At 40.0% G+C, this 13,819-nt stretch overlaps 1 protein-coding gene across 5 annotated transcripts in view; it reads left to right on the top strand.

Annotated features, from left to right (window-relative positions):
- The window catches only part of USP6NL (USP6 N-terminal like), a 128,232-nt gene that overhangs the window by 82,242 nt on the left and 32,171 nt on the right, over positions 1–13,819 (top strand). For all 5 annotated transcript variants that reach the window (XM_074573277.1, XM_074573278.1, XM_074573274.1 and 2 more), the window contains 2 exons: positions 846–926; positions 10,692–10,799. In XM_074573277.1, the coding sequence (XP_074429378.1) occupies positions 846–926; positions 10,692–10,799 (189 nt within the window). The remainder of the gene's footprint in view (positions 1–845; positions 927–10,691; positions 10,800–13,819) is intronic.

Here is a 13,819-nt window from a genome sequence, read left to right as displayed (position 1 = left end):
TGTCCCGTGCTTTTAAAGTTGTGTATAACATAAATAATGCGTGGAAGTCACATATTTATTATGTTACATGTTATACTGCTCGATACAACTATATATTTGCAGAAGATGGGGTTTGTTTTGAGTTCTCATTTTATCACCTTGTTCTTGAAACATTCTTGCCAGTAACATAATTTAAGCAAGTAGATCTGACCTTCAGAAGAAACCCTTGCTGTTAAGATACAGGGCCATTGAGGTAAAAATGTACTGAGCCAGGGGTGAGAGTTACAGCAAGGCTTTCAACATCCAGAATTAGAACTTACTCCCATTTCTGCGACTGCCCTGTAGCTCTTGCATGCGCTTGGTTTTGTTCATATCCTTTGTACCTTCTTAACTGTGTGCCTTTTGAGAAGGAATGGTTCGTGTGATCACTGGAAAACAGCAGCTAATTGTGATTAGGGCAGGTCTGGGTGAAGAGGATCACCATTTCAGAGTCAACTAGCTTTTAAAACGGTCGCAGCAGAAATTATTTGCCTGCAAATTTACTGAGAATAAAAAAAAAAAATAAAGTTTTTTTTGTACTTGCTAAAATTGCATAGAGAAGGAACTTCTATAAATCTTGTACTTAAACTCATCTTACAAAATACAGTTCTTTACATGGTGCTGAAATGAAGGGTTTCTGCTTGTTTTTTGGTTGACTCTTGTTTGGATGTTTGGAGTGAACTGGTGTTATACTTTGTTGCTGTTCTTAGATGAATGGATAAAAAGTAGATGCTGCGTTAAACTTTTTCTCAATATTTTTAGAAATGCATAAATAATTTAAAATGTATTCATCTTGATAAGATTAAGAATGTCTAATTTCTTTTCAGCAAAAGCACCTTGAAATTGAAAGAACTACAAAATGGCTTAAGATGCTGAAAAGCTGGGAAAAATACAAGAATAGTGAAAAGGTAAAGTTATACGTGCTTTTTTCATTAGCTATCACTTCTGAATTAATATATAACCTTAAACTAGATTTTTTCTGAGATCTGGAAAAAAAAAAATCACACTGAAAGAAAAAGAATTTTTATTCTGCCAAAACACAATAATACGTAATAACCCAATAGCAATAACAATCTAATGAAACTGGTGGTCAAATGCAAGGAATCTCTAAGGGCAGTATTGGGTAGGCTCTCTGTCATATCCGTAGTCATAATTGTGTGCGGTACTACATTGCTCTTGCGCTGTGGGACTGAACGAGGATCGTACAGCAGACTGCGTTCACGGCCGCAAAATAATCTGTGGAGCGGATGAAGCATCAGACCCGCGTGTCTTGTCCTGCAGAGAGCTACAAGTTGTATTTGCTTTACGCTTTAAGAATGCAAAAGAGGGAAAAAAGAAAAATCTTTATAAACTTTAAAAGAAGGGGACAGCTTCAAATGGGTACGGCTGAATTCTTTGGGAATCGCAAATCCCCTTTCAAGAGTTATGAATTTTAACTTTACTTTTTTTTATTCCTTTGTATTCTGCTTATTGTACTAATTTAAATTTAAAGTAACTCTTTTGAGGTACTGGTGGCATCTTATTAAGATCTATGAGGTTTTTTTATTATTAATCTTCTCTTCTATGCTTTCCATTTTTTCTTCCCCCTCCCCCGTCCCCCCCCCCCCCCCCCCCCCCCCGCCCTTTTTTGCAGCCCAGGTTTACTGATAGGCCTAGGATAGCTTACAGTCATGGATCAGTGAAAACCGCCTTGAATAACTCTCCAAGGAAACTGATTAGTTATAACGTGGGGCATATAGTTTGATGTTTAAATTATCACGCTTGCCGGCACAGATACCTTAGGATATCCCAAGATACGCAGTTGCTTTGTTAAAAGGAGAGTTGCACTGAGGAAGTTAAAAGGTAGAAAGTATAGGAAGCAGTTCAGTGCCCCGTCTGTCCCCTTTGGGATAAGTCTGGTTTTTCTGTGAATAATATACAACACAGCGTTCACAATCTTCGAGAGAGGTGAATTTTTTTGATGGTATGAATGGGATCTACTTTTGAATAGAATACTTTATACCTCGATAAGCTTTTTGTATTTCGGAATCAATATGGAAGAGCTGAAATATGCTGGCAGCTATTTAACAGAGTTCATTCTTGCTATTTCAAAAAAAAAAAAAAAAAAAAAAGTAACATTATTTTCTATGTGAAGCTGCGGGTGAATTTTAAGGAAATGAATTGCCCATTAATAATCTTTAAATTGCTTTGGGGATTTTTAGTTACAGAATTATTTTTATCCTACTCAGACAACAAATAATGATCCGAGGGTAATGACAGAAAGTGGGTTATGCCATTAAGTGCTAAGTGCTTTTACTTGCTTTAAAAGCTAGATAGGGATTTTAGTGTGAATAGTTTATTTGCTGGAATTGTAGTCTTGGCCATCTTAAAACTATGGAAGAATTTCAAGTTGGGAGAAACTTGCTGGAGTGGCTGTATTCCCAACGCTGTGTTCCAGGGAGGGTTTTATAACTGTTCTTGTGGCAGTTTGGTGAATAATCCACAGAATTTGAGGTGCCTGAGTTCAAATTCCATCTTCTCCACAACAGAGCTTAAAACTTGCATTTTGTATTGGGGATTCTGGGGGTATTTTCTGATGCTGCTGATCCACTTGTATTTTGCTGAGGGCTCGAGGACAACTGTTACGCATCTCAGGTTGCTGCCTGGATGACTGGCCTGCAGCGTTAGCTCGCTCCCTTACCAGCCTTCTGTTTTAGTAAATTATTCTGTGTGACGTGGAAAACTTTAAAGGGGGAGATTGAGAGCAGAATACCTGTTAGCCTGCTGAGCAGGGAACTGAGATACAATTCAAGTGGTGGGAGAAGTTTACTCAGCATGTTCCCTACTCATCCTGTCTGCTTACTGCCTTTGGCTTTGAGACTAGTAGCTATGTCTTGCAATCTGCTTTTCGTAAAAATACCACATGTTGATGTTTTTTCAGAGTATAACTAAGAAGCTGGTAAATTAATTTTTTTTAAATTTGAAGTGAATGCATGAAAAGTAATAATTTGTTTCCTAGGTTTTTCTTATAATCCTACTTTCTGTCCTGTCATCTTCTCTGGAAGGAGAAGGTAGAGGTCCTAACAGTTGTTTCTGTACTGTGGTGATTGGCTGATTTGAAGATCAAATATGTTCCCAAGTGAAAAGAATGATCCAAAAAAAAAAAATCTGTGTAAGAGCTACTTCATTTGCAAAGAGAACATTAAATATGACCTTTCAGGTAACACAATAGCTACACGTTATCTAAGCACCCGCGGTCTTCCTCTTCAGCCATCAGTGACGCCCGTCTGTGATACGCTGACTTAAGTGAATAATCCTCTGTTCACTGAGCACGCAGAAGGTACAACAGATCGGCTGAGCAGAAAGAGTTTCAGTTCATGTAACAAATTATAGGCTGAGCTATAAATAGTGGCAGGAATAATTCAATACGTTCATAAAGGGGATGAACTTTGCTTGAGGCTAGGAAAAATTTTCACTGATTGTCGAACTCTGGTGGAGCACATGGGGCTTTCAAAACAAGGGTGTTTTCCCTGTTCATTCTCGACATCTTATGTGGTAAGTGAACCACAACATAAAGAATAAAGAATCAGCCTCCTCTTCCTCCTGAGTGTGGAGTGGAAAGTCAGACGTTATTTGCCACTGCTCTTTATGGAAAGCCTGGTGATATTCTCAGAGTTGTACAAAGCTCACAAATAAAGACATATTTTGTCTGAAAGCTTACTGCAAGCATGCTTTCCATGCTCGCCACCTTGAAGCACGGAAGCAATAGTTGCAAGAACAATTCCTGACTCTTGCTTTCTGTCTTCACTTGATTGGATAAAGTGGTTAACACTGGAGGAACAAATTGCTAAAGAAAATGAACAGCTTGTATCTTAAATGACCCACTTCACCTGACAATTCCCATGGTTTCTGTGCAGTCAGACTGCTCCTGAAATCAGCTTTGTTTAGAAACAACACTGAAGGGAACATTGTAGTAACAAAAACAGTAATAATGTTGTAGGGTTGTAGATCATAATTGTAGTGATGGCTTGGTTTTGGAAAATGGCATGCTTGAGAGATGCCAATGTTGTTAAGAAGAGAGGGAGAGTGAGAGAAGGTGATGGTCCCAGGGACAGAGCAGGTATATACCAAGTCCAGGAATTTGGACAGCCTGTTTGTAACGAGCCTTCATAAATACAGCTGAGAGAGTTTTTGCCTGAAGAAATCTGTTCATACTGTACACATACTGCTAATGAATCCATATATTTGATTACATTATCCAAAACTGTCATATGCTTAATTGCAAAATACAGTTTTCATTTAATACTCTTGCAGAGCTGCCTATGGGCTGCTTCCTTACTTTTTTCCATCATAACTTCACAAGGAGAATTAATGAGAAAACATTAACACACGGATGTGTGTGTGCAAGAAGCTTCGATTTACATCTTCCCCTGACATTTGTTGCAGAAGAATATCTCACTAGAGAGATGGGGCTCTGGGAACTTCACAGTGTTTTCCCATTAGAACTTCTGTGCTTAAACCTAATAAAATTAAAAAAAAAAAAAAAAAAAAACCAAAAAAAAGGAGGGGGGTTGGGTGGAGGGCAGCCAATGTGTGACCATGAGGAACTGGAAAAAGATGGAAGAGTTGTCACAGTGAGACCAGAAATGTGCCAGTCTCTGCCGTATTTGAGTAATGATTTAGAGGTAATGGAGAATGACATAATAAAATGAACCCATGTGCAGCTCCGTAACCGTGTATAAAACTCCTTGATTCCTATATGATTATTTAGGCATCTTTTCAGTGGAGTCATCATGATCCTTACAGACACCAGTCTCTGAAGTGTGCAACTGCCCTTGTGTCTTTGCGTGATTGATATTTGTCAAAACAAAGCTTTCATCTCCCCATCAGTCATTTCTTGTGCAGGAAGTGTCATAGAGCAGCAAAGTTTGTGTGTCAGTGTGGTCTTTCTCTAGCTTATGCTTTTATTTCCTATTTGTATTCTACTGCTGAATAATCCATGGTACAGTCAACCACCGCAGATAGTAAGTCCTCCCTAGCTTAGTATGATGATAACTTTCAGGAAAGATTAAACGAAACTGTTATATTCCCATTTGAGTATTTCCACCAAAGTATTTCTGTCTTTCACTGTCTACCTTCATCTGTCTGTGGCTGAAGTTGCCTAAATTGAGAGGGAAAGGAAGAAGAGAAACAATCAGGGTAGCTGGCAATTTCCAGCTGTTCCGGCATTCACACAGACTGTAATAATCAAGTCTCCACTTAGTTTGGAGTCTGAACACAGAGCCTTAATGAAGAACCCTCTTCGCATTGCTGAGATTTTTTGAATGAGATTGAGCAACTCTTGTATTTGCACTTTTTCTTCCTTTTATGCAACCCACAGAAGCTGAAGAACCTCTAAAGGCAGCAGCCTTTATAAATATACTTTCTTTTCATTATAAATATACTTTCTTGTGCAACTTCACATTTTAATTCTTACACTTCTCATCACTGATTCTTTTTGAGGTGGCAGAGTCCCTCTGCTGCTTGTGCAGCTCTTCCTGATAGAACTGAGAAAATTTGATTTTCAAGAAAACCAGTTTTATACCCTGCAGCAGCGAGAATGCCAGTTCCCACTCTTCAGACTAGTACTGTGTGATAGTGGCCTCGTTTCTTGTCCTGGGACTAGTTGGGTTTAAGAGCTGAAGAGACTGGGGCAGGGGAAGGAAGGGGAGGTTGTATGTTTTCCAGGTATTTTGCATGGAGGTCACATTGAAGTCTGTAACATCCAACATTCATTATTTGAGGTGATATCTACTTTGGAATATTCGAGATGTGAGAGTTGGTTGGGTTTTTTTCTTCTTGCTTTGTAAGCTTTTTAATTCATTCGGTATATTCTCCTTTTTCACAATGGGAAGGTCCAATATTTAAGTCCAATTTCTTTTTGCGTGAGAAGCTCCTTTTGAATTCCCAGGTGGTGGGGCCTCATCTATGTGCGCTTGTCCTATCTGCTTCAAAATCAACAACATTAGTAATAATTGCAAGAGTTTGTCAGCTATCCTTGGCTGAATATCAGCTTAGATGTGATACAGAATTTGAATCTGTATTTTTAAGTTGCATTTATATAACGATATCTACCGAGGATGACTTTCTTTTTTCTACGTCCTATGCTGATGGAAACATCCCAGGTTCTGTAACACCATTCTTTGAATGATGCATGTTTTCATACAATGATTATCTGAACTCTGAGTTTATATACTTGTATTTTGTGTCCATTTGTTATCTTAGGAAAGCCTTAATTTTAAATAATTTGTTGAAGATTGACTGATTACTTCATGTCCCCAGAAGAAGAAGAAAAGATAAAGTAACTTGCTGAATTTTCTACTTTTTAGTTTAATTTTTAGTTCAGGGAGAACAGACAAGTAGATTAGGATTCTGCAAGTAGATAGACCCAAACCAGTGTTTCTCAACATGTTTTCAACCTTATATTACATATGGAAATTAGACAGCAGAGGGCAGTAGTATGGTACTTATGGTAAAGATGTTCAGTTAGCCAGTAATCAGTTTGTTCATTTGTATGTTCTCTAACCATTTGGTGACTGAATGATTATCAGAAATGAGTTTTGCTGTGAAGTATCCCCGAGATGCAGCGCAGTGGTGTCATTTTCACAAAGCTGCAGATCACACAGGATTACAGAATTGTTGAGGCTGGAAGGGACCTCTGGAGGTCATCTGGTCCAACCCGTCTGCTCAAGCAAGGCCACCTGCAGCCAGCTATCCAGGACTGCATCCAGACGGCTTTTGAGTATCTCCGAGGATGGACACTCCGCAACAACCCTGGGAGCGTGACCTGTGTTCAGTCACCCTCCCGGTGACAGACTATTTCCTGATACTCAAGTGGGAGCTTGCAGTGTTTCAGTTTGTGCCCACTGCCTCTGGTCCTGTCACTGGGCACCACTGAAAAGGCGCTGTCTCCGTCCTCTTTGCACCCTCTCTTCAGGTATTTATATACATTGAAAAGATCCCCTTTAGCCTTTTCTTCTCCAGGCTGAACAGTCCTAGTTCTCTCAGCCTTTCTTCATAGGACAGATGCTCCAGACCTTTAGTCATTTTTGTGGCCCTTTGTTGGACTCTCTCCCATATGTCCATGTCTCTCTTGTACTGACAAGCCCAGAAATGGACAAAATACTCCAGGTGGGGTCTCGTGAGAGGGGAGTAGAGGGGAAGGATCACCTCCCTCGACCTGCTGGCAGTATTTTATCTAGTGCAGCCCATTTACCGTCTTTACCCCACGGGCACATTGCTAGCTCATGTCCAACTTGGTGTCCACCAGGACCGTTAGGGCCTTTTCTGCCAAGCTCCTTTCCAGCTGGTTGGTCCCCAGCCTATATCAGCGCTCGAGGGTTTTCTTCTCCAGGTGCAGGACTTTGCACTTCTCATTGAACTCCATAAGGTTCCCATCAGCCCATTTCTCCAGCCTGTTGAGGTCCCTCTGGATGGCAGCACAACCCTCAGGCACTCCTGCCAGTTTTCCATTGTATATAAAATTATTCACACTTGTTTTCATGTTAGCATTAGTGTAATAGAGCCTGTGCCATGAACGGTTCTGTTCTTGAGTTATACATATACATATATATATATATATACACATTTATTTTTTTTTTCTTCTCTCTTGTATTCCGGGCAGACAGTGAAAGTCTTTAGTCTCGTGCTCCGTTGGGTCTGTAGACAGGATCTTGTAACAACTTGGGATGACTGAGAGCTTTTTTCTCTGCCTAAATAAAAGAATAGTTGGAACAGCAGAGTCAGCTGGATACAGATCTAAAACGGTTTGCAAGAAGCTCCGAGTGTTATTTAGGTTTATTCTGTCAGGTAGTGCAATAATTCTGATCTTAGCTACTGAGAATGTTTGCTTTCCTTCTGGTTTCTTTGGCATAACTGTTGTGGGCCGATGCAACTGCTAATCTCTCTGTCCTTTCCAGTCTTTTAAAAGTTTTTTTTGCCAACTTGTTTTACAGACTTTTCTTTTAAAAGTCCTTCCTCAATTCCCTATGTCAGTTTTTACTTACTACTTCAAGGGCTCTTCCTAGTGTTTGACTGTTTCAGTCTGGGAAGAGCAGAAGATGGGAAATTTGTAAATACCATCAAGTCCTCTGAAACTGGTTGTTCTTCTCCTTCACCTTTATGTCCTAAAAAAACCTCAAGCAACCCTTTACTTCGGATGGTTTGAATTTGTTTTAATTCTGCTTTGATAAGAAACTATTATTATGAAGGCTTATTCTGGCCTTTGCCCACCTGACCTTCTCCCAGAATACTCATTTAAAACAAAAATCATCCTGGGAATGTCTTCTTCGCGTAATTCTCTTCATTAATAACCTTATGGTTGATGGAGACATTTGAAAATGAGTTACAAAATGATAATGAACTGGCAGTAATAGTTGTTATCAAGATACACTGTTGCTGTACCATGGGTCTGAGGAATACAGCTACACGTCACTGGGAACATAGAATACTGCTTATTTTTTTTTTTTCTTTCAAGTTCCCAGAAAAGATTTCGCAAATTTCCTTCATTCTGGTTTCCGATAAACAGGCTGTTCTCTTCGCAGGATGACTCCACTGCAGTTGGTGTTGCTTGGCTTTCAAAAGGCTGAATTATCCTCTCTCTTGCGAGCAGTTTTGCTTGGTTCTGGGTTGACGCGCACTGAAATTCTCTGCGTGAGCTGAAGTCTAGAAGTACATCTCTAGAAGGGTGCTTTGGAGCACGACACCTTGTTCTTTATCCTTACGGAAGAAACTGTACTGACATAACTGTGCTCACACTAGAAGTGTTGCTACTTAAGCAATCTTAGTAGTGTTAAAGCCACAAAGTTTTCTTTAAAAGCACAACGTTTTCTTTGTGGACAGCCTCCAGGATTGCTGGTGCATCTTATAAAAGTTTAACATTTTCATTTGAAAAGGGGAGGGGGGGGGGGAAAAAAAGGTCATAACCTTCCGAAGTTTTGTTTGCATCAGAAAGCCATCGAAATACTTGTGTAAGAGTAGCACATTCTAAAATCCAGACACGAATCCTTGCTGGCATTAAAGACACCTTCAAAGATCTGATATATCCCAAACAGCAGGAGGTTTGCAAGTGTACCGCAATGAGGGGTTCATTAGTCTTCCAAAACTTACGACATGAAATAATGTGAAAAAGAAAAAAGGATCTTGTCTTTGAGGAGGACATTTCTTTTAAAATATGTTTTTATGTTACAAACATAACTTCCACAAAAGTTTTAAGGAAGCGGTAGCTTTGTCGATTGAAATTTTTAAGGTCTAACTTTCATTGTAGGTTAAATGCAAAGAATAAATTGTTTGGGGAGGGGTTGTGTGTATTTTGTTCTCTTCTAAATCTAATTGTCACCCTGTGCAATCCTTAAAATAATAGCAAAAAGAGAACTTTAGAAAGGTTTGTTTTCTTTGTTAGAGTTCTCTGTTTTTCCTTTTCTTGGACATGTCTCCTGAAAGATGATAACATTTTTGGTGTGTTTTTAGTAGGATTCAATTGCCGTGCAGCTTTACTTATCTTGAGTCTCTCCTGGCTGCGTAAAGCCGAGACTTTAGACAGGCAGTCCATCTTTCTCTCTTTAGAGGCTCTTCATGCTCCTAAATGCTGCAGCATAAAGAGATACAAATCGGAAGAGAACTGAGGAAGACAGTTGTCAGTGCTCCTGATTTTTTCAAATAAGCCCAATAAGAACCAAACCACTGAATGAGAGTGCAAGAGCAGTGACGTGTCAGAGGCAAGACTGATAAATAGTTTACACAGCGACTCTAGTTGCGCACAGGTACTGAGTTATTCCCGGCTGACCCATTTCTAATATAAGCTTTGTGTGTCAGGAATGGGGAATTTAATTTTCTATTTAACACCTAAGAGTTCCACGCAGTGTTGGTAGGTTGTTCTTTATTCTTAGAAACCGTTGCTAGAATATCTTTTATACATTTGGGGTTTTTTTGTGAAAATGTTTTAATATGCATGTAGAAAACTGATTATTAGTTTAGAAATATGATCTGAAATCTGTTAGCTTTAGAAATGGCACATCCTGGATTTTTTGGTGATCTCACATGTTTATTTGTTATACATCCATACAGCAGCACACTGTTGCAGTTTTACAAGAATTCAGAAATCAGCGATGCTTTTCTTTTTTTTTTTTTTTTTTTTTTTTTTACTGGTAATCTTTAAAGCTTTGTGATACTGCTGATTGCCTTTCACCATTCACATTTATAGTCTGTAATTATAGTGAATTATTTGCGGCATGTCCTGAAATTTTGTGTTGCTAAGAATCTGATTTTTTTGGGGTCTAAATTACAAAATTTGGAGTAGTCTTTACAATATTTGTAGAATAAGTGCTGCTCAGCAGAGGCGACAAAATCTTGATAGGCCTTCCTACCTGCCAAAGTCCTGGCTTTAAGCATCACCTGCAGAGAGTGATGTTTTGGCCTGTGTGTCCATTTTGTTCCCTTTGCCTCTGCTGGTTCTGTCAACAGAGGTCCCAGGTGGCATCACTGGACACTTTCAGTCCCTCAAAAGACACTGGAACATTATGTCCCCAGCAGGTCATCCCTTTGCTGGGACAATTGATATACTTGCTTTTTTCTCTGTAGCATGTTGTGTGCCACTGTTTCTTTTGTTCAGAACGTTGTAGATTGTTCTGCATTTATCTTTTCTTTTCTTTTTACAGTTTCATAGGAGAATTTATAAAGGAATCCCACTGCAGTTCAGAGGGCAAGTCTGGTCGTTACTACTTGATGTTCCTAAAATGAAAGAAGAAATGAAAGACTTCTATAATGTGAGTTTGTAGAATTTCCACGTAACATTAATTAAAACTTTGGATACTAAGACTACAGGCTTTATTAACCTTTTGTTGTTATGCAGTGTTTAAAAAAAAAAAAAAAAAAAAAAGGAGGATTAGAGATTGCATTGAAGTCTACTACTTATTTTATCTAGGAAAAAGGCTATATATTGAAAAGCACTTTTCTGGCTTATTTTTTGGTTCTGTAATTCATGTAATTAATTTGATCTTCTTTCCATTTCTTTTCCCATCCTCAAAAACTTGCAAAAGCCCTTCTAAAAGCAAAGCAAAACAAAATAAGAAAAAAAAAAACCCAAACCCTGTCTCAGTAAGACAGAAACCTCTGAAACTACAGCTCTGTGAGAAACGTCCATTAAGGAAGCACCTCGTTAGCTGAGTATCGGTAAGAGGAGTTCCAGTGTTCTGGAGGGGATGGCAGTTGGTGCTTTAGTCTTGTAAAAGCCAGAACAAGCTGCCTTTTCTTTCTGCCATCTCATCTCCAAGTGAAGCTTAGATATCCCTTACAACGCACTGTCTGGTCACTTGATTGTATTCTCAGAGGTGCAACTGATGACAGGGTGTTAACCCTGCAAAATTCTACAGGTATAAATCTACCGCTTAAGCATACCTCCTACTTAGAATATAAAGAAAATAGCTATGTGTTACCCCCTTGGTCCCCCTCCTCATCCTGAGTAGCAGTTAAAGCAACCTCTCAATTATTGTGGTTACGTTCCTCTAAATTTTTCCCTACTAACTCTACTTTTTCTGTGGGTGTGAATACAGCTGATGGACATCAGAGCTAAAGTTCAGACCTAAGAATGGAGAGTGAGGTTCATGTGCAGGCTAGTAAGTTAGGTAGAAGGGGAATCTAATCCTTTAAAATTCTGTCTTTTCTTCTCTGTCTCTCTTAATTTGCTGAAGGATTATAGGGAGAGTTTAGCTAAGAGAAAGGCAGGTTAGTATTATAGAGTGTTTGAATTTTTCCCCACAGGAATTTAAATGTTCACTGCCTTTGGAAGAAATAATGTCCAGAGTTTTAAGAAAATTCATTGCTTGTTCGATTTTGGCACTTTATAATAGCACTCTTCTGGAGCTGAGACTTTAGGTCCAAGTAGAGAAGGAATCTTGTAAGGTCATGAAAGAAGATCGATGTTGGCATTGATGTCATCTAAATTTTGATGCCTGTGATCTTCCTCTGAAATTATTTATTGCTCTTTAGTCTGACAGGCTGCTCTTTCTGACTATTACATTTTGTTGAACTTTGTAAATAAGACCAGTGGCAGATCCAAAAGTGATAAAACAGTGCTCATACTGAATAGTGTAGTCGTGGGAAAGAATACTGAGTTAAACTAGAAGTATTTAAAAATAGGTGAATTCATCTTCAGAAATGATTAATGTCATCTAGTGCTCAATACAAAACAAAAAAGTGTTTGTAGTTCAGATATAGGAGTAGAAAGAGTTTCTCCCATCATTGTCCTAGCTTGTTTATTTGTGATAAGCTCATTATACTGCTCTCCTTTTTTCCCATTTCCTGAAGTGATATTAACGTTCCTCATTACAAGTATCCCTTACAAATTGCACACCTTAAAATTAGAAGGAAAATATGCACTTTGCTGTAGGTCAAACAGCTTCTTTCAGTTCTCTCTGTAGGGCAATTACCAGTTCTTAATCTTCTCTCCTTTCTATTTCTCAACATCTAGGTACCCTTTCTTTTCACTCACGCTAGAGGCTCCTGCCGATAGCAAGGGCTCAGGGCTCTTCTTTTTCTGTATTCCAACAAATCGTAGGCTCTGGGTCCTCATGCCACCTTAAAACCATAAATTTTGTCTTCACTTCTTTTCTGTCTGTCTGGGGGACAAGTCATTCTGGATAATAGTACTTTAAATCTAAAGAGGATGGAGTGCACCCTCAGTAAGTTTGCAGATAACACGAAGTTAGGTGGGAGTGTCGATCTGCTTGAGGGTGGGAAGGCTCTACAGAGGGATCGGGACAGGCTGGATCGATGGGCCGAGGCCAATGGTGCGAGGTTCAACAAGGCCAAGTGCTGGGTTCTACACCTGGGTCACACCACCCCCATGCACCGTTACAAGCCTGGGGAGGAGTGGCTGGAGAGTTGTGCGGTGGAAAGGGGCCTGGGGGTGTTGATCAGCTGCTGGCTGAATATGAGCCAGCAGTGTGCCCAGGTGGCCAAGGCGGCCAAGAGCATCCTGGCCTGTAGCAGGAATAGTGTGGCCAGCAGGACTAGGGAAGTGATCGTCCCCCTGTACTTGGCACTGGTGAGGTCCCACCTTGAGCACTGTGTCCAGTTTTGGGCCCCTCACTATGACAAAGACACTGAGGTGCTGGAGCGTGTCCAGAGAAGGGCAACGGAGCTGGTGAGGGGTCTGGAGCACAAGTCTGATGAGGAACTGCTGAGGGAGCTGGGGGTGTTCAGCCTGGAGAAAAGGAGGCTGAGGGGAGACCTTCTCGCTCTCTACAACTGCCTGAAAGGAGGGTGTAGAGAGTTGGGGGTCAGTCTCTTCTCCCAAGTGACAGGCCATAGTACAAGAGGAAACGTCCTCAAGTTACGCCAGGGGAGGGTTAGAGTGGATATTAGGAAAAATTTCTTCATGGAAGGGGTTGTCAAGCATTGGGACAGGCTGCCCAGGGAAGCAGTGGAGTCACCATCCCTGGAGGTATTTAACAGATGGGTAGATGTGGTGCTGAGGGACATGGTTTCATGGTGGACTTGGCAGTGTTAGGTTGATGGTTGGACTCAATCTTAAAGGTCCCTTCCAACCTGGACAATTCTGCGATTCTAAGTAAAGCTGAAAGGTGCACGAAGCTGGGATTGTGGTTAGTGTTGTGCTGGTTAATGGCTGCTACCAGTTGGTTCAATGACTTGCAGGTAATTCCCAAGTTGCCTGAAGCTTCTGGTTGTATTCAGCAGACTGGATGTTGTTGTTCCTTGTTTGGTCTCTCTGTTTTTCTTAGTTTTGTCTTTAAACCTTTTTTGTTTTCTTGCAACCAGATCTGTA

This window comes from Larus michahellis, chromosome 1, assembly GCF_964199755.1.
Source record: "Larus michahellis chromosome 1, bLarMic1.1, whole genome shotgun sequence".
Lineage (NCBI taxonomy): Eukaryota > Metazoa > Chordata > Aves > Charadriiformes > Laridae > Larus > Larus michahellis.
The sequence above is the reverse complement of the archived record's forward strand: the minus strand, read 5'-3'. Positions and strand labels throughout refer to the sequence as shown.